The sequence below is a fragment of the Myxozyma melibiosi genome (assembly GCF_037950935.1).
Source record: "Myxozyma melibiosi strain Phaff 52-87 chromosome Unknown BZA70scaffold_19, whole genome shotgun sequence".
NCBI classification, from domain to species: domain Eukaryota; kingdom Fungi; phylum Ascomycota; class Lipomycetes; order Lipomycetales; family Lipomycetaceae; genus Myxozyma; species Myxozyma melibiosi.
In genome coordinates this window covers 46,531-69,517 of record NW_027042933.1, presented here as the reverse complement: position 1 = coordinate 69,517, position 22,987 = coordinate 46,531, and the positions used below count along the sequence as shown (strand labels likewise).

General features: G+C 48.8%; 9 protein-coding genes across 9 annotated transcripts; 6 read left to right on the top strand and 3 right to left on the bottom strand.

The window, feature by feature from the left end:
* Positions 1-1,012: 1,012 nt before the first annotated feature.
* BZA70DRAFT_104930 (major facilitator superfamily domain-containing protein) lies at positions 1,013-3,130 on the bottom strand. Its single transcript, XM_064909355.1, has 3 exons — positions 2,410-3,130; positions 1,465-2,351; positions 1,013-1,394 (listed from the first exon to the last, which is right to left on the bottom strand). The coding sequence occupies exons 1-3, from the start codon at positions 2,819-2,821 to the stop codon at positions 1,068-1,070; spliced, it is 1,626 nt and encodes a 541-aa protein (XP_064765419.1). The 5' UTR covers positions 2,822-3,130; the 3' UTR covers positions 1,013-1,067.
* An 80-nt stretch (positions 3,131-3,210) lies between these two features.
* BZA70DRAFT_286231 (uncharacterized protein) lies at positions 3,211-5,438 on the top strand. The gene is made up of 3 exons (XM_064913849.1): positions 3,211-3,519; positions 3,599-3,712; positions 3,772-5,438. The coding sequence occupies exons 1-3, from the start codon at positions 3,517-3,519 to the stop codon at positions 5,152-5,154; spliced, it is 1,500 nt and encodes a 499-aa protein (XP_064765418.1). The 5' UTR covers positions 3,211-3,516; the 3' UTR covers positions 5,155-5,438.
* Positions 5,439-6,780, top strand: BZA70DRAFT_286230 (uncharacterized protein). Its single transcript, XM_064913848.1, has 2 exons — positions 5,439-5,941; positions 6,011-6,780. The coding sequence occupies exons 1-2, from the start codon at positions 5,622-5,624 to the stop codon at positions 6,531-6,533; spliced, it is 843 nt and encodes a 280-aa protein (XP_064765417.1). The 5' UTR covers positions 5,439-5,621; the 3' UTR covers positions 6,534-6,780.
* Positions 6,781-7,834: 1,054 nt separating this feature from the next.
* On the top strand, positions 7,835-9,328 carry BZA70DRAFT_104477 (uncharacterized protein). Its single transcript, XM_064909354.1, has 2 exons — positions 7,835-8,420; positions 8,484-9,328. Exons 1-2 carry the CDS (start codon positions 8,101-8,103, stop codon positions 8,995-8,997), a joined length of 834 nt encoding a protein of 277 aa, XP_064765416.1. The 5' UTR covers positions 7,835-8,100; the 3' UTR covers positions 8,998-9,328.
* Positions 9,329-9,734: 406 nt separating this feature from the next.
* Positions 9,735-10,981, top strand: BZA70DRAFT_270112 (acetyl-CoA acetyltransferase; the record flags this gene model as incomplete). The annotated part of the gene is made up of 3 exons (XM_064911251.1): positions 9,735-9,821; positions 9,887-10,239; positions 10,312-10,981. 3 exons carry the CDS (start codon positions 9,735-9,737, stop codon positions 10,979-10,981), a joined length of 1,110 nt encoding a protein of 369 aa, XP_064765415.1.
* A 2,527-nt stretch (positions 10,982-13,508) lies between these two features.
* Positions 13,509-15,078, top strand: BZA70DRAFT_292347 (ammonium transporter-like protein; the record flags this gene model as incomplete). The annotated part of the gene is made up of 2 exons (XM_064914371.1): positions 13,509-13,647; positions 13,712-15,078. The coding sequence occupies 2 exons, from the start codon at positions 13,509-13,511 to the stop codon at positions 15,076-15,078; spliced, it is 1,506 nt and encodes a 501-aa protein (XP_064765414.1).
* Positions 15,079-15,172: 94 nt separating this feature from the next.
* On the bottom strand, positions 15,173-17,904 carry BZA70DRAFT_298021 (uncharacterized protein). Its single transcript, XM_064914587.1, has 2 exons — positions 17,500-17,904; positions 15,173-17,403 (listed from the first exon to the last, which is right to left on the bottom strand). The coding sequence occupies exons 1-2, from the start codon at positions 17,875-17,877 to the stop codon at positions 15,271-15,273; spliced, it is 2,511 nt and encodes an 836-aa protein (XP_064765413.1). The 5' UTR covers positions 17,878-17,904; the 3' UTR covers positions 15,173-15,270.
* A 36-nt stretch (positions 17,905-17,940) lies between these two features.
* On the bottom strand, positions 17,941-19,235 carry BZA70DRAFT_286221 (uncharacterized protein). Its single transcript, XM_064913847.1, has 2 exons — positions 19,053-19,235; positions 17,941-18,958 (listed from the first exon to the last, which is right to left on the bottom strand). The coding sequence occupies exons 1-2, from the start codon at positions 19,074-19,076 to the stop codon at positions 18,116-18,118; spliced, it is 867 nt and encodes a 288-aa protein (XP_064765412.1). The 5' UTR covers positions 19,077-19,235; the 3' UTR covers positions 17,941-18,115.
* Positions 19,236-19,469: 234 nt separating this feature from the next.
* On the top strand, positions 19,470-22,448 carry BZA70DRAFT_243005 (uncharacterized protein; the record flags this gene model as incomplete). Its single annotated transcript, XM_064910587.1, has 4 exons — positions 19,470-19,631; positions 19,710-19,839; positions 20,203-20,683; positions 21,005-22,448. Coding segments are annotated over 4 exons (2,217 nt in total), but the record flags the coding sequence as incomplete, so codon positions are not given.
* Between the last annotated feature and the right edge of the window lie 539 nt (positions 22,449-22,987).

Here is a 22,987-nt window from a genome sequence, read left to right as displayed (position 1 = left end):
AACAAATAGAGGAGCCGTGACAATGAAAGTGGGAAAATCGTAGAAAGCTGACAGCCAACCAACTAGTGAAACAGGCAATCATCCAGAAACAGAAACATATTCAGGACAGTGAAGTAACACATGGTGGGCCTGGTGCAAGTACATGAGGTCCGGAAGGCTCCATACCGCATATAACAATCGGTACAGATCGGACGCGTCAAATTATGAAACGGAAGGCGCAATGTCAATCAGACCATTACCTTTAACGATCTATTGACAGGAGAGGGTGGAGACTCAAAACATCTTGACGTTCCATTAAACTTGAGGGTGCATTGATAATGTTGGCGAGCTTGATAAGATCCAAAAAATCTCAAACCTCAAAGGCTGTCGAGCAATGCACAATCAAGGCAGCCCTCCTTGCCAGATCCTTAATAAGAACATGGAAGATCTGCTCCAGACGAGCGTAAGGCGGAAATGAAAAGAAAAAAATGGTCTCCCCAATGTTACCAGAGAGGGGCTTGGCCTCGTTGAAAGTAAGCGTCACGACGACCGCAACACCATTATACAAAGCCATATAACTGACAGAAGATTCTCATAGCTTGCTTAACTGCATCCAGATACTTCTAGTCACCAGAATTCATAGTACTCATATCGTCAATTTAAGATATAATGCCCCAGAGATCCAAAGTTTGTGTAGTTTGTCGATTATATCCTAAAAAATTAGATAAACGAGGGAGTCTCTTTTCCTTAAAAGAAACCCAGGGTACAGAAAGGGCATTGGGTTCCACGCCCACGAACAATAAAAGAAGTACAAAGACTATGGACTTAGACATACAGCTGCTCTATTCGCATTCCCGCTCTATAATAATAAACGGGTTCGAGATGCACCCAACTGGTAGTGAATCCAGTCTACCAACTTACAAGCTCATTCTGAAATACAGTCCGACAGTTCTGCTCTTAAATCAATCGCTTTATTAAACATTATTATCATATACAGTAAATCTAACCGTTTGCAGCAGGAAGCAAACATATTGCACAAACAAAGCCAAAAACAACATCTCTCATGCGATTAGCGAACTCCATACCGTTCAAACTTTGACAGCAGCATGCTTGCTAAAAGCACGTATTTTTTTCCCCCAGAAATAAAAGACATACGGTAGAGGAACCAGAAGGGAACTGATACATGCCAGGATGGTTAATGTCCAATGAGGGCCCATATTCTTGTAGAAGGGGATTCCAGCAACAGTCATTCCACCAGCCACACAATATCGCATGAATGTAACCAATGTAAGAGCAGACGCAGCGTAGATCTCATATGAATCAATTACGTACATATACACAGTGATGAAAATGCACAAAACTCCATATCCAAAAAGTGCTGAGGCGATGAGCGGAGACCAAATGCTAATACTGGCCTATGAGCATAAATAAAAGTAGTCAGCAAATGAATCGATTAAACGGGAGAGAAAAGGTATGACAACTAACATAGTCCGTCCATCCCATCCAAAGTAATGCAACTGGAATCGAGACAGATCCACCCATCATTCCGAACCACAGGCGAACCTCAGGATCTAAATCACGTCGCCCCTCTGCTTGGACTTTCACCAAATCTTTTGCAGTAATCTTGTATACCGGATAAATCAGGATAGAAGGCAGAAGCATGCCTATGAAAAGACCAAGAAAACACACGTTTGTGAGTCCTTGACCAATATGGTATACATTGTCAAAAATATATGTGAAGCCATCCAGGAACGTAAAAAGGATAATATAGATGACAGTCATATACAGCGCCATCAAGATGATAATGGGCTCGGTTGCCATCACAAATGGACGGGTCAAAGCCACTTTCATCCGTGTACTGAACTTTTTGTGCGTCACCTCCAATTCGGCTTTGTACCGCGAGTCACCAGTAACTTTGCGAATATCTTTTGCCTTCCATTTGAGAATCAATGGGCCGAAGGTCTCAGGCATGAAGGCAAGGATAATTATTAGCGCAAGAGTTGCCATGAATAGATTCATCCATTCTGCCCATCGCCATGTATTAAGCTCTGGGCCAATGTAACTGACAATGACCGGACCCATCACAGGTCCACCGAAGCCTGTGACTCCATACAAGGGAAAGGCATATGTTTTGTCCATTTGGTCCCAAAGGTCCGCGATGGAACCACCAGCACATACCAAAGGCGTGGAGCCAAAAAAGCCTGAAAAGAAGCGCAACACAATCTGACCCCCAATATTGGGAGCAAGAGCAGAACCCATTATGAAGCACATAAAAAGAAACATAGTAGAGCCGTAAATGAGATTCCGTCCAAGAGTTTCCGAAAACGGCGCTGCTAAGACGGCTCCAAAAGCATAGCCGATTAAATATGCACCTACAGCACCAGTCAGCGATATTATATCGAGATGTAAAAAGAAAAAGCTGAATATTACCTGTTGACAGACTGCCAACAACCTCACTAACATGAAACTCTTCTGAACTTTGCTTCAACACTGCAGAATCAGTTGCAGAAGCAGCACCGACAACGAAGGCAATCATGGCCACTATAAGAGTCGTGCCCAACTTTATAGTCAGGGAAAAATTTCTGGGGTTGGATGGGTCATCTGGACCATCCCAACCCACGATAAAGACATCATCCGCACTATCATCTGCCGACTCCTTTTCCAAACGGCTTGCACAACTGAGGATTCCAGCACCTGTTTCTAGAGGAGGAGGGGAGCTGCTGGTCGAGCTGTTCGAGGAGGCATGCTGAGAAGGTAGTTGTGACGCGATATTCTTTTCACTGTCAGAGCAGATTTCTGTGACGCTTTGCCGGATACGGCGCATCTGAAGATAGGACTGCATTGTCACGTATTGTACATATAATAAATTCAGGGAATATATAAAACAAAGGCCTGAAGTAGGAGTGCTGCCTCGGGTCTAGACTAAACGTCAAACGTCTAAACAAAGTCTCGGAACTAAAATTTTAGACTCTTGAGGTATTCTGAAGTTATCGGCCCTGCAACTTGAGGGTCTGCTAGAGCCTTCTGGGGACGCGAGGCTGATAAGCTGCTGTCTTTTATCGTACAATGGAAATAGAGAGACAGTGAACGCGGAATTGAATTCCCAGCTTCAACAAAGCTCATTATCGGTCGCGTGCAGCCGATATCGGCCAAAATCCGATGATTGTGATTACATAATTGCGATTACATAACTTCTATAGATTTGTTAACCAAGGTAACTATTGTGTATCGGCCGCAGATTGATATTGCTTCAATAAAGCCCATTAATGGTCGCTTGCAGCACATATAGGCCAACAGCTGTGTATAGTAAGAATTGTTGCAATCACATAGTAAACTAATTGCGATTTGCAATTACAGAGACCGTATGATGGTATGTGTATCGGTCGCAGATAAGAGCGGTGGATAAGGTTTTGACCTGGTTGGGACTTGGCTGCTTTGCAGTTTACATATCGGAAAAGGATCATCGAAACAAAGAGATACGAACGTTCATATTTCGATGAACAGAGACATACACTGCTCTAAAAATATCAGTTCTTGATGGTGAGTATGCCTTAAAACAGGAGGGAAGGCCGTGGTACACTATTTGGATTATTGGGTGCTAATCTTCTGGAAATATCAGTTATTCGAGTCGCGCCGTCTATGTGAAATTCAAGAGAGCTTCATTGACGGCAGGCATCATCAAGCGCTTGCCGAGGCCCTCCAACTTGCTTTTGAAGATCCTGGGAACTTGGATGTTTGTTACTCCTTTTTGAGTTTGGGATTTGTATTACTTGCTAATGACTCTAATAACAGGCGCTGATTTTGGCAGGCAATCTGGCGGAGCAGATCAAATGTCGACGCCGTGACTTTCTCAGTATCTTTCCTGTTGAGATCACATCGCAGATATTCAATTACTTAACGACAGCTGAAGTTGCGAACCTCCAATTGGTCAGTCGAGCTTGGCGCAATTTCGTGCTCAACAGAGCGCCTCAACTCTGGGAAGTTCTTGATTTTAGGACTTGCAGAGGACCCTCCGTGGCGGATGATGCGTTGCAAGAATGCGTACGTCGTGCAAGAGGACGAGTGCGCGTTATATGTTTGCCGAATCCGGCAGAGCGAGATTATCAGTGCAGTGTCGTGGTCACGCGGAACAGCCGGCTGCTTCGCGATATGTTCAGGTTGACTACCGACGATCTGGAAAGAGTTCGTCTGCTAACCAATCTGAAAGAGCTTCACATCGAAAGTTATACTGAGCTGTTTTCATCAACCATCTCGTATTTTGACGACATGGTAGACTTTCTTGCACGGTTGGAAAAGCTGACAATTGAGATTACCAATCTATCGGAACTACTCGATATCATTGATGCGGGTGCTCCGGTCACCAATTTACATACATTGCGAGCAGTGTATAGTAGGTGTACGCCTACAGCATCGGAGAAGAAAATAGAGCTATTGACATGCCGCAATCCCTTCCGCGAGAATGCGCTTAATAACCTACGACGACTGGAGATTAGTGGATATAGATGGAGAGAGATGGACGATGATGGTGCCGCGGTGAAGTTTCCAAGAGGATCGATTGTGATTGGGCAGCTCGGGATGATGCGACTGATAGCTATGGCTACCGGATTAAGGTGGTTTGCGATGACAAATATTGTGATTGAGAGTGATGGGCGTGTGGGTCACTATCCGCTAGATTTTCGCTGCTGCAGTGTGCTCGAGGAAGTCAGCATACGATGGGGCAGGTTTGAGCACTTACCGGCGTTTCCGGCGAGTACGAAGCGCCTGGCACTGGATTTTTGCACTATCGGAGATCCGCGACTTCCGCTGCCGACCACCGCACAGCTCGCCGTCAACGACCAGTTTCATGCAGATGCAGCAGTAGAGACTCTGAGTTTACAGGGGACTTTGGATCCTCAGCGTAACATCTACTGTGCGTTATCAGCGGATTCAGCGCGTCAGATGCATGAACTGCTTACGGGGATTTTAGGCACATATGGGGCAAAGCGGACGCCTTTGTGCACTCTCGACCTGTCTTCATGCCCCGGTCTCCGCTTCCCAGCCGCGGCAGCTGCTATATTTTCATCGGCGCCTGATCTTACGGTACTACAGCTTCGGGGGGTTGCAGGGTCTACGAGAGAACAAGCGCAGTCAATCATGCGACTGATTCTTCCAAGTATTGAGGTGGAGTGCTATTGAGAAGAGAATGAACATGATATGACGTCAGATGGGCCCATCTCACGATTAGAAGAGTAAAACAAGCTATAGAGATTCCGACCAGTAGGTGTCACATGATAATCTGTTCGCGCGATCGGAAGCGTCGGGAGAGTTGCGGCTACGAACAGAGTGTTCTAGCAACCTGCGCTAAGAGCCGGGAGCATCTCGCTTAGTGCCCTAACCCCACGTCGTGGCAACTTCATCGTGGTCCGACTACTCCTGTGACGTCACAGCGCTTTCATAGATTTTTCTTCACCACAAACTGTTGTCGGATTGTCGGCATTCATGCATGAGGGAGGGATCCCCCGACGAGATTCTACAATTATTTAAGGACCAAGAGTAGTCCTGCTCCGTCAGACTTGTTCATCATCATCAGATTCAAATCAAATCAGCTCTCAACTGCGCTCATAACAATTATCAACACACTTCCCGCGTTCTTAACGTCAACAATGGCTGCTACTCGTCTGCTATCTCGCAACGATGTCCTTGACGTCAACCCCAGCACTGGTACCAACATCTCCTTGGTTAGCCATGGCTCGGATTGGTATTGGACTGCATTCTCGATCATGGTGGTGACTGCGATCTGCTATGCGGCTACTTCGTTCAAGGTTCCTCGTCGCGAACGCTTCTTCCATTACACTTCTATCGCTGCTGCGATCTTTGCTTCCGTCACCTACTTCTCTCTTGCTTCCAATCTTGGATGGACTGGTGTTGAGACCGAGTTCTCTCACTACCAGGCAGGTGGCATCAGACAGGTCTTTTATGCTAGGTAAGTTCCACTACTGCTTCTAGCGTCAAAACTTTTAATGAGACGGTACTGACTGATCTTCTTTTATAGATACATTGGCTGGTTCTTGGCTGCTCCTCTCTTGGTTATGAACATTGCATTTTTCAGTGGACTTAACTGGGTCACTGCTTTATTTATGGCAGCGTTGACTGAGGTCTACGTTGTCTGCGGTCTCATTGCGTCCTTGGTCCCAAGCTCTTACAAGTTTGGCTACTTCACCATGGGTGCCTGCGCATGGATCTTGCTCTTTGTGAACATCTTCTTTGTTGGAATGCGTTCTATCAAGACCTTGAATGCGGCAACCGTCGAGCCTAAGCTAGCTTCGATCTTCAGGTCCATCGTCGCGGGAGTTGGTCTCATCTACTCTCTCTATCCGATTGCTTGGGGTCTGTCCGAGGGAGGTAACGTCATCTCTCCCACTTCTGAGGGTGTCTTCTACGGTGTCTTGGATATCATGGCTCTGCCCGTTCTTAACTCGATCTTGCTCTTCTACTCGCGCAAGCTCGATATCGATGAGCTTGGAATCGGTATTCCATCTGCCACCCACGCCTCACCTGAGAAGAACACTGCCTAGACTCACGTAATTACCTGATTCTAGTTCCAGCAGATGGCTACTATTTCGAGTCTTCTGGGTGAATCCAGATCATGGCAATTTTTATTATTATGATGTCTACGAACTAAGTATTATTGGTGTCTCGGTGTTTTGGGTGGAGTTCTTTTGCTTTTCTTTATTTTACAACTCTTTCTGGAGTCTTTGATATGATATAAAGTGTCTTACTAGATACTTTAGTCAGTTTAATATGATTCATTTCAATTTTAAACACTGTGCATTCTCGTAGCTCTGTAGCTTTCGTAAGAGAAAACAGTAGCCAGATAATCATTTTCGTTGGACGTAGGACTTAAACGTGTTGTTTGTCATCATCATTAAACATGTGGAATGAGGTAATTAAGTAACACATAAATCCAATCAAACTCAACTGGCCTCCGGGCCTCATCGATGTTTTCGTTGCCTTCTCGCCTTCCTTCTCTGGCTAGGTTTGCATAAGAATCCATATCATTTCCGAGTTGGTTGATGATAGTTAAACTTGTGTAAACAACCTAAACCGGGGATAGCGAGTCTTATCCGAGATATCCGCTGTTTAGTCGTAGCCGACGAAGTCTATCATCTCGAGGTGATCTGCCGAAAGGTTCCGGGCACAGCACGTTGTTTTGTAATTAATGAGCGCTTTTAATTGTTTATGTTGATAGAAAAAGAAAAAGCAGAAACAAAAAGAAAGAAAACAAAACAAAAGCGGTTCATGGCTTTTCAGTATTTGCTATGAGATTTCAGCCTGAGCCAAAGCGAGCAAATGGAACTGAATGATCTGTAGGAGTAACATGACGTCGGTACGCGACGATGACGCTGTAAAGCCAGATAATGGCTAGTTATTAGTTCTAGATATTGATTGGGACCAGGCTCGTCTTTACGCATCAACAACTAACCCAACCGGGAAGTCTAAGTGTTCAGCCCAGGGGCCCGCGAGTAAGCATGCAGGCGAGGCTGAAGAGGTACAGAAGTGCAGCAAGATGAAATCGTGTTAGAAGGAGCAGCAAACCTGGTCTGGCTCTCTTTTTGTGACTGCTTCAGGATAATTCAAGACATTTCATTGTCGTGATTGTAACCTATTTTTGTTTTCAGATATATAATCATGAGATACAAAGAAAAATCTCTTTGTTGATTTCGAGTGTTTCGGAACCGCGGCATGAGAGATCGTTCTAGCATCCCGCGAGAGTTTCGACGTGCGTCCGGCTGCTACCTTCGCTTAATTCCCTAACCCAAACTGTTCATTTTTATGACGTCATAGTTGCCCCATCGCTCTATCGTTCGTGGTGCTGTTGATCGTAGAACTATCTTCACCAGAGGAGGCGATCCGGACTCGCCGGCTCGTCTGGTACATCGACTAATAGACTATCTGCATGCTGATATCATTTTATGCTGACCAGATGGCGTCGACCCTCGACAGCGGTGTATTTAATCGCCCTCTTTCCTCCCTCCAAATCATCAGCATCAATCATCAAGATCTTCCTTCTCAACAGTCTTCGAGAGTCGTCTTCAGCCTTTACTCTCTCGTCAGACTATTTCAATCTATTACTTAATAGCAATGCCTGCTACTCCGCTCTTTGCACGAAACGACGTTCTTAACGTCAACCCCAGCAGTGGCACTACCATCTCGCTGGTGGCCCACGGCTCAGACTGGTATTGGACCGTGTTCTCAATCATGTCGGTGACTGCCATTTGCTACGCAGGTACTTCCTTCAAGGTACCTCGTCGTGAGCGCTTCTTCCATTACACCTCGATTGTTGCTGCGATATTTGCTGCCATCACCTACTTCTCTCTGGCCTCAAACCTCGGATGGACCGGTGTTCAGACCCGATACAACCATTACCAGGGCGGTGGAGTTCGTCAAGTGTTCTATGCCAGGTAAGCCTCTATGTCAGATCAACTATAACAGAACAAAGCAGTGACTAACATGTATACACTCAGATACATTGGCTGGTTCCTCTCTGCTCCACTTCTTGTGCTCAACCTTTCGTTCTTTTCCGGACTTAACTGGGTCACCGCTCTCTACCTGGCTACCTTGACCGAAGTTTACGTCGTTTGCGGTCTTATCGCCTCTTTGGTTGAGTCTTCGTACAAGTTTGGCTACTTCACCATGGGTGCCTTTGCCTGGGTCTTGCTCTTCCTCAACCTTGGCTGGGTTGGCCTGCGCTCGATCAAGACCCTCAACGCCGCGACCGTCACTCCAAAGCTCAGCAAGATCTACTCTTATATCCTCATGGGCGTCGGAATTATCTACTCCCTCTACCCGATTTCTTGGGGTCTGTCTGAGGGTGGAAACGTCATCTCCCCCACTTCAGAGGGTATTTTCTACGGTATCTTGGATATCATGGCTCTGCCTGTGCTCAACTCGCTCTTGCTCTTCTACTCGCGCAAGCTTGACATTGATGAGCTTGGTCTGAGCATTCCCAGCGCGACCCGCACCCCTGGCAAGAACTAAAAACTGAAGACACAGTTTTCTAGCTCTTTCGATACATCACAAGCACTAATGGAATAATACGAGTGGCGCAATGGTGTCTTTCCTAGCTAATACCACTGATCAAATAATGAATTGTGCGATGGTATTTTGGTTCTATGACGCATGTTTTGATTTTGGATACTTTTATGTGGAGGGCTTTTAATAATTGTCTTGGGGGTATTCAGTTTAGATTGGCTGTGATGTACAACTCAGATTGAAGAGCGTCAAGAATGGTTCTAGGTTGAAGTTAATGGCTATTATTTAATATCTAATGACATCTGATTACAAATAACTACTTCCAAGATAATTGCTAACTAGCCAAGTTACTTATGAATCAGGGCAAATCGAAAACAAAATATTAAGACTTATATCCAAGCAGAATATCATGTCTTTGCAGATAGACTTGTACTATGTTCTAATGTACTCTATAGTCCTCTGTCTACGGAGTTTCGGCGCGAACGGGGACTTTTGGAATGGACTGATGTTCTTGAGCCGGTTGTTGGCTGAACGGTTGCGCCTGCTGGGACATCGAGGGCCTTAAAAGTTGCAGTAAACTCAATATTACCCGGACAAACAAATTTAATTTGATAAAAGTATTGACATAGAAAACTACGTGCTCCCATGCCTGTTACAAAAGCCGACAAATGAATCTCCGCAGCACATGTCGAGGAGCAGGAAGTGGAGGAGGACGATTATGGGCGGGCAGTCAAGTGTTTAGCATGCGAGGATTTCGGTCGTCGTCGCGGCTGAGACGGGAAGGCGACGATGTATATATTGTGTCTGCTGCTCGGACAGCTGTGGGGAAAGTACGTCTTATTTTATACATTTTCTCTTCTACAATCGTCACATGGGCTTACAAAGAAAACAATAGTATCAAGGTGCTTTCAAAGAAACGTCAGCCGGAGACCTCGGTGTCGCAGCGATCAAAGCCGCAGTATACAAATCTGGTCTTCGCGATCTGTCCGAGGTCCCAGAAATCTATTTCGGCAAAGCTTTCCAGAAAACGAACGAAATGTTAGGTAAAGAAGTTGTGCTTGGTGCTGGATTTCCGAGCTCGACAGACGTGACTACAATAAATAAGCAGAGCGCATCAGGTATGAAAGCTGTGATACTTGCTGCGCGGAATATTCAGTCTGGTGCGGCGAACGTGATGGTTGCAGCCGGAATGGAGAGTACAAGTCGGTCACTCTCATCTTTGGACGATAGCTCGGATGGGGTTTGGGGGTATGGTGTATCAATTTCCGTGTTTGAGAGATGATGTTTTTTGTTACTGACATGAGTATCTACTTTTTCTAGGATGAACTTTATTGCCGAAGAAACAGCCAAGAAACATGAGATTTCCCAAAGCAAGCTGAGCAGCTACGAGACCGAATCTTATAGGCGAGCAAAATCAGCACTAGAATCCGGACTTTTCAAGTTTGAGATTGCTCCTGTGGCAATCACGACAAGCAGCTCCGAAGCAAAGATCATGATTGAGAGAGACGAGCTGATTCATGAGCAGGCTGAACAGGCAAAGAGCTTGAATTCGAGTGGAGATGGCGCGGCAGCCGTTGTTCTTGTAGCAGAATCGCGACTTGATGACGAGGCAGACGACCTCATCCGGCCTTTGGGCAGGATTGTGTCGTACGCTGAGGTCGCGACTAGTGTTGCAGATGCATTGATTGCGCCTTCGCTTTGTATACCTACTGCTCTGAGGAAGGCGGGACGCAGTATTACCGATATTACAAAGTTCGAGATAAGTGGATCCTCAGCGGTCGTACCGCTCGTAAACAGTAAGCTGCTTGGTCTGGATTTGGCTATGGTTAATGCAAAAGGAGGAGATCTTGCGATGGGTCATACTTTCGGGGCGAGCGGATGCAGAATGCTGGTAACGCTCTTGTACTCTTTGAAAGAAGGAGAGTACGGTGTCGCCTCGGTCTGCGATGGCAGTGGAGGAGCAAGTGCGATTGTGGTCCAGAGGATGTAATATATGCATTGAATGTATCGAATATGTAAAATGAAATGAATTATTAGGACCAGAGACGACGGCGTAGACCAGTGCTTACCTTAGCGAAGAGGTAAGCGATATCAGGGTTAGAGATATTGAAAAAGATGCGCCCGAACGACGCGACTGGCGGCCGCTGATTGGCGAGAAGATAATAGACAGGGGCCGTCCATCCGATGGAAGATCTATAGTCCGACCCCACATTGTTCGACGGAAGCGACAAAGACGGACAGAGTATAATAGTGCAGGAATCGACCCCGAATCCCTAAATATAGACAGCTACTAAAGCAGGCAACCCATCGCTGTCTGCCGGTGATAGAAGGAACGGCCCGCGATGACTGAGAACTTGTGACTATCAGAGGACGAGATAGCCGGCGGCCAGCAGAAGGCGCAGAGCCCTTGCCCCAAAGCTGCCAGACCGTAAGGTGCAATCGTTAGTCAGCGAGCAGCTGCGGACCTGTGGCGCAGTCGCTATCATCCAGATAACTTATCAAATTCATAATTTTTGATGCCGCTGTACATACTGCCAACTAGTCATACTAGTCAGAAGAGGAAGCGCAATTAGACCAGAAAGATCGATTTGCGACGCTAGTGCGGTCTGTGCATGTTGAGTCTTTGCGGTACTGCGAGACGAGATCATGCCTGGAAGGATTTCCACGAACGTTTACAGCTCAAAGGAAGCAGAGGATAATAATTCAAACAGATCTTGCTTTGGGCATCCAGCAAAAGAGATCTTTATAAACTAATGACAAAACATGTGAATATGGAGAAATAAATAAGCCAGCTTGACAGAGACTGAAGGGGACATGAGAATATCGCAGAGCTCGGCGTCGGGGGCGGTGGAGATAAGAAAAGTGGAGCCGGCACGTTATCCCTTTCCTCACCATTTGCCACGTTCATCCACCTTTGCAGGATCTTCTACGGATTTTCCTAGCAATACCAGTTCTTTGTGAATATCGAGATGAATCGCTGATTCTGCGAAAACCAAGATCAGAATAGAGCAATGTACGTTCTATTCTTAAACCGCTAGACATCTCAGAGCAAAGCGAGCAGGCGAGCGCCGAATCGCGCTGCAGTCGCGCGACCGCAGTTTTCTGATTGGCCACAAACGCAAACAAGAAAACGCCGCAGGGTCCGCATGTCTTGTCAGATTTCTCTCTTTACAATACAAACCAGTCTTTCTATTCAATCTCTGTTCGGCAGTGTTTTCTTTTAATCTTATTATGCTTCTTGACGAGTGTTTAATCGAAGTCCGCTTCTGTGGGATCGTTGAGTGCTTGTCTCATGCTAGCCCCGCTATACTGATCTCTCGTGAACCCTTCTTCTTCACTGTCTATTCTCTTTCTCTTTTTGAGAGCAGACCATGCAGTAATGAGGAGAAGCTTGCGCACAGAATTGTAAAAAGAAAAACCTTACTGGACAAAAAAGCAAAGTACGTAAGTTCCTCCGATCTCTTCAACATCCTCCATCTGCCCTCAATCCCTCATCCCTCAGCAGCTTCAGTCATGCTTCAAATAACCAATGACAGCGAAGACTTTCTCTCCTTTTTTTAATAGAAGACCTTATCAAGAGCAATAGAGAAATTGCAGCTGGCCTCGACTGCTCTCAGCTGATTTCTATAACGAACGACGAGATACACCAACCAGGTTTCTTCCTCTAGACCTCGTGTTATTGGTGCATAGACTACCGCCTCTTTTTCCTGGTCTTTTAAACTAGCGCTGATAAGACTAGCTCCCGACGCGGTGACGTGATTTGCTCATGTCCCATATAGGAACTCTGCCGGTCCCGCCAGCATCTTCTCGACGGAGGAGTAATCCACGATATGGCAAAGAAGAGCTATACAGTATCTCTACAAAGCAACAAACGCACCGCTCTACAGCATTATCAATCAGTCTTTCGCCGGTGCTGCCAGTCCTAGATTGCCAGACTTCACCGGCGTCGAGATTATCATCAGCTTTTGGCAACTGGATGCCCCGCAGCTGCACGCGTTAGGAGTGTGGCTGGTGCCTATTCGTGCGGCTCATTTGACTGCGCCGACTGCGCTAGTACCGGATTCAAAAATCTGCGCACCCGTACCCGTCTCATCTTTCTTGTCCTCTCTCGGTCTCTGCTCCAGGCCTACTCTATTGATCACTAGTAGTAGCTACACATTGATCTTAATACTACTAAGCTGATATGTCTTTTATATCCAAGTATCTTGGAGCCCAAGAAGTGGCCGGACAGCAAGCTCGATAGGGTTGGGAGGTACCCGCGGCCTACGCTACGGCTATCGCCTACGCCCGTGCACGTTTGCCCGGGTACCGCGAAACACCAAATTAAGCCCAATTGCTTTCTTGATTCTCAGCTTTCCTCCCTCGGCGTGCTCTTTTTCACTCTTTTATTCCCCCCTCTTCTTCCCTCTCTCGTTTTCGCGAAATTCCCGAGTACATACACATAGATTTCCTCGAGATATCGTCCCCCTTGCTCTCTCCGTCCTTTGGTCGCTTCCTGCCCATCCACTATCTCCCTCATGAGCACATATCCGTCCGATATTTTCAACGACACATCCGCAGAATGGACTGCGGCCGGTGGTGACTCCCGGCTCATGGATGTCAATGTTCCCTTTTCCGATAGTGTGGGCCACCAGGTCTGGATCATGATATCGGCAGGTAAGAAGTTCCAAAAAGCATGGCTTCTCTCCTCATCGACAACATCACTGACTTCTCTCTTCAGCGTTGATCATGCCCATTATCCCCGGCATCGGCCTTTTCTACGCCGGCGAGGCCAGGCGAAAGTCTGCAATGTCCATTCTATGGCAGTCGATGGCCATTCTTGGCTTAATACCCTTTCAGTGGTTCTTCTGGGGCTACTCTCTTACCTACGCCTCTGACGCGTCCCCCTTCATCGGCACCCTCAGCAACTTTGGCCTGAAAAACGTCGTCGCTGCTCCTGTGGGATACATCCCTGAAATCACATACTGCTTCTTTCAGTGCATGTTTGCCGTCGAGACCATCGTCATCATGATTGGTGGCGGCTTCGAGCGCTGTCGTTTCCTGCCATCCATGGTTTTCTGTTTCTGCTGGACGACTATCGTCTATTGCCCTGTTGCCTGCTGGACCTGGAACTCGAACGGCTGGCTCTATACTCTCGGTGCTCTTGACTTTGCTGGCGGTGGTCCCGTTCATATCGCCTCGGGATTTGGGTCTCTCGCACTTGCTTGTGGCCTTGGACGCAGCAAAAGCCGCGCTCTGACCGAGGATAGTACCAGCAGCAATAACCGGAGTATTCGCCAGCGAATTTTGGGGCCCAGGTTTCAAAGCTCTCCCGCAAACTCTCCGCTCATGATCTACATTGGTACCATCTTCATCTGGTTCGGCTGGTTCGGCTTCAACGGAGGCTCGACCCTCAACGCAACTGTTCGTGCGGGCTACGCCCTCGCCAACACAAACCTCTCCGCCGCGACCGGCATTCTGGGATGGAACCTCGTCGACTATTTTGCCTACAAGGGTAAATTCAGCGTTGCTGGCTCTTGCAGAGGCGTGATGGTGGGCCTAGTCGCTATCACCCCTGCCGCAGGTTACGTTCCTATCTACTTCGCCGCTGTGATTGGCTTCGTCGCCGCCATTATCGTTCGCCTATCAGCAGACTTCACCAGCCGACTCCTCCGAATTGACGATGGCCTCATGGTGTTTCAGAACCACGCAATCGGTGGAATTGCAGGCGCGATCATGACCGGCTTGTTTGCCGCAAGCTGGGTCTCCGAGCTTGACGGCTCTTCAGTGTCTTCGGGCTGGGTCGACGAGAATTACGTCCAGCTGGGCTATCAGATCGCAGAGGTCTGTGCAATCTCGGGCTACACATTTGTCGTCTCCATGATTCTCTTTCATGTTATAAACATTATTCCCGGTATGAAGTTCAGGAGTGAGGATGTTGAGGAGGAGGAAGGTCTTGATCACCACTACCTGTATAGAGAAGGTATGGGCGATCATGAGTTTTACACAATGTTGAAAGACAACGGAATCCTCGACGCGATGATGATTCGTGGCCAGGAACTCTTGAACGAGAAGACGGCTTCAATATCTACCCTCAAGTCTCACTGATTTACACCATTTCTTCCTTTTTTTCTGAGTCAGGCGTTATGATGATTGCTTTCAAGATAATAACTAATAATATACACATACATATGATACACAAACACCCAAATTAGTTAACTCACAATAATTTCAATGACTCCGAACCGTTAACCAATAAAAATACACAAAAATTAAAATTTGCAAGGCAGTTATGACGAATCACGATGTTGGATGAGAGTAAAGTGACCAGTCAATGTCAAATCCGGAAGGCACCCAGTGCTGTTGATTGGTCGGTCCTCCTTCACCCGCCGCTCCTGTTTCTGCCGTTCCTAGTGCTGCCCCTCCCGCCATCGCCATTCCTCTTTCAACGCCACCGGTCACGGTCTCAGCTGCAGCGTTGAAAGGATTTGGTAAGTTGCTGTTGTGGTAAACCATAGGGTTAAACAACGGACTGGGATCTATTTGCGCCGTGGTTGTATAGTTTTGCCCACTGCCGCCAGAATCAGGGAATACAGCGCCCGAATCCGCCATCTGCTTATCATCGGCTAGATTTCCGAGAAAAGACGCGAGCCCTTTCTCAGTATTCAAAAGCAGCAGCGAACTGATATCGGCATCACTGAGGGTCGCGTGCACTGCCTGGGGCACAAAACTGCTGCCGGATGGAGCACCATCGATCGAAAGAGTACTCGGCTCATTCGACGACATCGCGGTCGACGCCGGCGATACTGCTGAAACATCGCCAGTCTGGGGATTTCCCATAGAAGGTACAGAAGGCGATACCCCATCGACGGACGTCAATTTAGGAGAGGTTTGCACAGCGAGGAACTTGGCCTGACGAGCGACTTCTAACAATCGCAGTGTTTTCACCCACTGCACCCTTATATACGGTGAGGCCTCGTGAAGCCGCTGGAACTCCGTTACCTGTCTTATTTCCTCCACCACGGCCAATCTCTCGTCATCGGTCACTTTTCCCCGCATATTCATATTGTCCGGCGACGGTTCTGTGAGTGACTGACCATTAGCGTCGATAAGCAAGCTCTCTTCTGGCACCACCAACCCACGAGCGGGTGCAGCGCAAATATCCCGCAGCACGACAATCATAGCATGAAACTGCGGCAGAGAGGCAAGATACCATGAGTAACACGATCTGAAGGGATCTTTAATCAGTCTGAGGTAGAGCTTCATCGACCGAAGTGCGACACGCCCGAAGTGCTCCCGCCGATGTAGCTCATTAGCGTCAGGCTCTGTATCAAGAAGCGGCAGAGTATAATCGCCAGAATCTAGACCGAAGGCCCCTAGCTTGCGACGCCTCAGCTCGAAATTCACGTGGTAGGCAATGAGAAATCCCTTTTCACAAGAAAGTGACATAATCGTAATACAGAGCTCACGGAGATGAAACAGTTTTTCCGGGATGATGTAGGGCGAATGAGTGTCGAACGTGAGCGCATTAATTTTTCGGATAGTGTCGGCGTAGAAGGCCTTGACGGACATGAGAGAGGTGCCGAGAGTCTTAATCGCTTCGAAGGTAAATCCGCGAGCACCCAAGATATCAGCAAACTGAGGAGCAAGTACATGACTGTTATATGCGAGACAGTTTCCAAGCATGATTAAAAGCTTGTCTTCGTCAAGCATGTTGTCGCTGTCGTAAGACACGAAGACGACGTCGTAGGCGGATCTTTGGACCGATACCGGCAGGCCGTTGCCGGTTGAGAGTACGCCGTCAAGATAGACCAAATGCCACCACACGCGCCGTCTTAGTTCAGCGTCCTCGACCGAGATCCGGTTGGACCTGAACATTGAAGGATCGCGGTGCAGACCCATTGTTTGCGCGATACGAAGTAAGGTCGAGACTGAGGCCGACGCGTCGGCCACGGTCTGACTGCGACGGCAAATCTGGAACATTGTGGCAGCGACCAGACCCATGAGCGTCGGCCGCGCTTGAAAGTCCACGATGCGAAGCGCAGACTCAGTTGCCGCCTGGAACCGAGCGACTTGTACTCTGCAAGGGTCATCCGGTAGAATTTTTCCGTGTCGGGCGGCGCTGAATTTGAGCTTGCTGTTGCGCGATACAGAGGCACCGTATAGAATAGCGAAGATGATGATGAAATTACTCGAGTTGTCAGTATCACCGGAAGTCCAGAATTCGTGGTAAATTTCCCAGAGACGAGTTCGGGACATCAGAGCGCAGATGGGGTAGACCCAGTCGAAGAAGTCCGTGACGAGCGAGTCGCATTCTGATCTCGGCGGCAGATTTTGCGAGATCAGGCGCGCACGCTGTAGGCGGGCTGCGGTAGGATCGAGATCGGCGACGGCAAAGGCGGCTGTCACGCTGTCGATCGGGTCAATATTGTTCTAGTGAAAGACAAAGAGGTTAGTAACCCGGTTGCTGTTTAAAACATGAGAAGATAAAAAGCCAGCAGAAAAAAAAAAAGAGAGAGAGAGCAGTACATCGTTGAAGAAGGGGGGCCAGAAGGTGGAACTCGGCTGCTGTGGGGCCGAGCTCGAGATATCGACATCAGCATCGACAGCAGAAGGTAAAGAGGAGGAGCCGATTGTCGGATCGATTGATGGAGCGGACGATGCGGAGATGTCAGGAGCAGCAGCGCCAGCGGCGGTGGAAGGGCCGTCAGCGGATGATGATGAGGCGGCCGGTGCAGTCTCGAAGGGATAGACGCAGAGATGGCCCCGGAGCTTGCAGTTACCGCAAGGCTTTTCTCTGTCACATTTAACGCGGCGGGTAGCGCAGGTCTTGCAGATTGTAGATTTCCGTGGCCGCTTTATTGCGGACCTCGGTTTCTGGACCGTGGACGAGTAGCCGAACTGCATGTTTTGGCAGGCAGAAGTGGTGAAGCGTGCAGGTGAGGAGGAGAGTAAGAACGAGAAAATGCGGGGAAATAATTCATGATTAACGGAGTTAACTTTATTGGATGGCATATTATTTGATATATTAGATAATGAATGACTAATGGAAATAAATTATCTTTCATATCTAGTTGCTCTTTTAGCGTGTTTACTTCTTGCCCGACTCAGGACATAATTGATTGGTTGACAGGCAGAGACGCGTTTACTCCAGACCAGGCGCGACAGACCGGGGATCGGGCAGACCCGAAGCGCGGTTGGTCACAAGACGCCAGGCAGAGTCTACTCTGATGTCTTCGCCGTTGATGTATCCGTTCTCGACGATGAACTCGACAGTTCGAACAATCTCGTCGACAGGAACCGGTCGTCGTGGAAACGCCGCATGTGCTTTGAGGTCTTCCTCAAAGTAGGTGCCGAGCCCAGCGCCAGCGGTCATCGGCGTGACGACAATCGAGGGCGAGATCGAGTTGACGCGAATGCCAGAGGGGCCGAGGAAGTCGGCCATCGCGCGCGTGATTCCGGCAACGGCAACCTTGGTGGGACCGTAGCAAAGAGTGCGAGCGTAGAGGCCGTGTCCGGCGGCCGAGGCGAAGTTGATGATGACGCCGCGCTCCTCCTCCGTCGTCCAGAAGGTGGAAGCCGAGTCAGAGGCAGCTCCGGGAGGGTGGTTGTAGGGCTTGTTGATAGCATCGGCGACCACTGCGTCGACGATAAAAGTACCGACAGTGTTGACGTTGATCATCTTGATGAAGTCTGGGATCGAATCGGAGACGTCGTTCGACCACGGTCGCTTAGCTGAGATGGCAGCACAGTGAACAACGCCCTTGAGGCTTCCAAGCTTCTCGACAACAGTCGCAACACCGGCGGTGGCCGACTCCTGGTTTGCGATGTCGACCTTAACGTAGAGCACGTCGGTAGGATGGATCTTTGCCGCAAGTTCAACTCCCTTCTCCTCTGGAATGACGTCGAACAAAGCAGCTTTGCCGCCCTTTGCAAGGAATCCCTTGGCGACAGCACTGCCAATGCCTCCGAGACCGCCGGTGATGATCTGTAGAGAATTGTTGTTAGCGAGGAGAGATAGCCGGGAGAGAGCGCGTAGAGATAGCGCTCGAGAAAGAAACCGGGAGCAGGAAGAAGCTTACGAAAGTGTTTCCTTCGATTTTCATGATGAACAAGTAAGACGACAGAGAGCAATTGAGTCGATAGAAGGCAGGGATGTCTGACAACAGCAGAGACCGAGCGCTCTGAGGTGTTTAAGTACTGTCCAAGAAAAGAAAACAAACAGTCGTGAGAACAACGAGAATGGCTTTATGCTGCCTCGTTCTCCCAACTGAGATCTTCTTCGGCAGTCGACGGCAACAGCCACGCTGACATAATCATCCCCGCATCTAGGGCAGAGGGTTACACACTCAGTAGGCTGCAGGGGCGGGATGGGCTCGAGGCGCCGCAGCCCCGCAACTCTAATTTTCTTTGCTCCTCCTCGCTCCTCCACTTGTTTCTCCTCCTCCTCCGTGATTCAGCCAGAAGACCATGTGCACTGCTGCCAGCCATCTGCTACCATGGATTATCAGCAGCAGCAGCAGCAGCAGCAGCAGCAACAACAACAGCCACAGCAACAACATCAATTGCAGCAGCAGCAGCAGGAACCCAAGCAAAAACCGGTGAAGCTTGAAAAGCAACGCAGAGCATACCAAGCATGCAAGAACTGCCGCTTGAGAAAGGTACCTACTCTCTTACTGCGTTCTCACTCTCGACCCTTTGCTAATCAATGCTCTTGTTTTTGTTTTGTGCTTGATCAGGCAAAATGCATCTTCCCAAACAACATCATCAAACCACCTTGCATGAGGTGCGAACGCGAAGGCAAAGACTGCACGTTCCTACCCTCGCGCCGTGGTGGGCGCACAAACGTCGAGCTGGGTCGCGCCCGACGTCTCGAGCGACTGCAATCTCTTGCGGCAGCAGCAGCAGGCATTCAACAAGAGCAGCATCAGCAGAATCAACAGCAAAATCAGTCAGATCAAGCGCCCAATCATGAACAACATCAACAATTACAGCTACAGCTATCTCCGATGATTGACTCCAAACTAGACATTGGCATCTCGCCTGTTCGCTCAAGCCCAGGTGATATTGGGAGTGGCGCAAATGCCGGTGACGATGACAACGGAGAGGATGACGATGACGACGACGACGATGATGACGACGACGACGACGACGGCGACGAAGGCCTCATCCCTCCTCCTCCTGCCAAACGTCCTCGCAAAATGTCCTCTAGCAGCGCAAACGCGGGTCAAGACAAGAAAAAAGATCCCGTCAATGCTGAAACCCTGGCGTTTGCTTTTCTTCGCAATCCCGCTGACGCCCTCGACATTCTTGCTCGAACATCATCATATGCCGTCCCCGACGACGATCCTCAAACCCCTGCCGCGAACACAGTCGCTTCTACTGCAGAAGCTGATGGTAGCGCAACCAACGTCTCCGCCATCAAAAAGTCTTCCTCCATTTCCGCCACCGCTGCGACCGATAATACGGTCGACAATCACGAAATCAATCATGACAATGACAACAACAGCAGTCAAGCCGACAACTCCTCTCTGAACAAAGCAAGCTCTAGCATCAACAACAATAACAGCAACAACAACAATAGAAACGGCAATAGCAGTATCGGCGGCAACATAAACGCGAACCAATCCAGTCTCAATTCCTCGCTGTCTGGTCGAAACAACAACGACAACAATACTCGCGACTCCGGCATCACTTTCCAGTCGCCTGCAGAGTCCGGCAGTCGTCGTCAATCAGACTCCGGAACTCCTCTAAAGTCACACCAGACCCCACAACCACAGCAATCTCAGTCACAATCTCAATTTCAGCATCATCAGCATTCGCATCAACATCAGCAACGTCAACCCTCCAGTTCTGCAGGACCGGATTGCGAGGTGGATGCTGAGGAAGTTGCTCGTGTACTCGAAGAGAAGTTCTCGCCAACAAAACCGGCTGATGACGACTCTCTCAAGAAGCGTCGCCGATCGATTCACGAAGCCGCCGAACGCGCAGCGGTGGCTGCCTCAAATGAGCATGCGCGTCGGTCGTCGGTGAGGCCAAAGCGGCATCAGGAACGAATACTTGATTTCCAACTCATCAAGCGCGGCTACATCAATCCCACCCAGCTACGCACCTTTGTCTCCATATTCTTCAGTCGGCACCATCACTATCTACCTCTTGTACCTGCAACCAAAGCTCCTCTGACTGATGAGCTTCTGAGCGAATTCGTTGCCAATGAGCCATTTCTGCTGACTGCCATGGTCATCATTGCTTCCCGTTACGAAAATCACATCGTACACGACCTGTGCTGGGGATACATGCAGCATCTGATATCCGAGCTCATGTTTGGAGTTGAGCCCACCGTCGGCGCGGTAGAGTCTCTGCTCTTGCTATCTGAGAACATTCCAAGGCTGGCCAATGTCGAGACACACAAACTGAGCTACTATGAGGAGCGGATGACATGGAATCTGATTGGACTCGCAATCCGACTGAGTTACTATCTGGGTTTTGATCAAAAGACTCTGATTGGACTGCATGACCATATGGACAATGAAACTCATCGCGAGAGACTGGCGTGGACTTATTGCTACTTCCACGATCGACAGGCATCAATCCGACTTGGCAAAGCGTTTTGGTCTCGAGGACCAGGACTGTGCTTCCAGAACCCGGATGCTGGTGCGTCGATCATCAGCGACTCTTCCCTCAACTTTCCGACTCTTGCACTGTCAAACGGTAATCGGGAAGATTATTCGTCACATGTCCAGGCTCATTTGGAATTGACCCAGATCCTGACAAACATTCACGACACTCTGTATCCATCGCGTGACCGCACTATTGCGCTTGTGCTTGTGGGAGAATACTACCGCATCCTGGACGAGTACACGCGCTCGTTCGCTGCGTTCAGACTGGCATGGCAAGCCAAGAGCTGGGAGACATTTCCATTAAACGAGACGGTGTGGATAACATATCACTACGCAAAGCTGTACGCGTATGGATTTGCCTTTCAGTCGCATCTACGGCGCAAGACAAATAAGTACAAGAGTGCGCTCAACGTCCCTGCTTCGGAGCGGCCATCACTTGCTAATATTGTCTTTCCGCGTGGGCTGATTGGAAGCCCGGATGCCAAATTCATTATTGAGAGCAAGAAGGCTGCTATGGATCTTTTGATTCTGTCGATTGATAAATTGCACGCTGGAGGAGCCCTTGCATACCTTCCATGGCGATACTACGGGTACATCTCATATGCGGTTGTGTTTTTGATCAAGATTATATTCACCGGTGCTGTTGTGCCTAAAGAGCAGCAGGTCATACTGGAGCTCGTTAAGCGCACTATTGGCGCGTTTGTCGATCTGGCGGGATCTGTGGACCGCGCGCACCCTTTAGTTCGAAGGATAGGGCAGCTGCGGATGCTTGTGAAGACACTCTGGACGGCTGAGAATATGACGCCTGTGCCGTCTGCCACTGCGCCAGCTACTGCGGCCAGTACGAACGCGAGCAATACCCCGACAGGACGAAGACATTCTAGACACGTTATCTCCACACAGAATACGTCTCAGCAGCAGAATCAGCACGCACAACAACAAGCACAGGTCCAATCTATTCTGACAGGATCAGCATCGCCTTCGACTCTTGATGGACACGCCAACGCTAGTATTGGGATACTAGGTCTGAGTAGCGGTGGCGGTCGAAACGCTGGGATGGGCAACGCTAGCAACGGGGTGAATGCAGATATTGCGGCTAGTGCTGCGCTGAACTTTATCGCCCAGACTCCAGCGTCGATGACTACTCCGGTATCGCCAACAGCGTATCAGCAGTATTCAGAGCATCAGCAGCAATCCAAGAGACAGTTTGAGATGCAGATGCAGCAGCAGCGCCGGAATCAACTCGAGGATGAGCAACAACAGCAGCAGTATCTGGATCTCATGCAGCCGCAGCAGTTACTTCACCAGCTGCAGAATAGCTATGAAGGCTCATCGCTCGGGTCATCATCGACGACGGCTATGACAACGGCTGCGGTCACTTCTGCGCTGACGTCTTC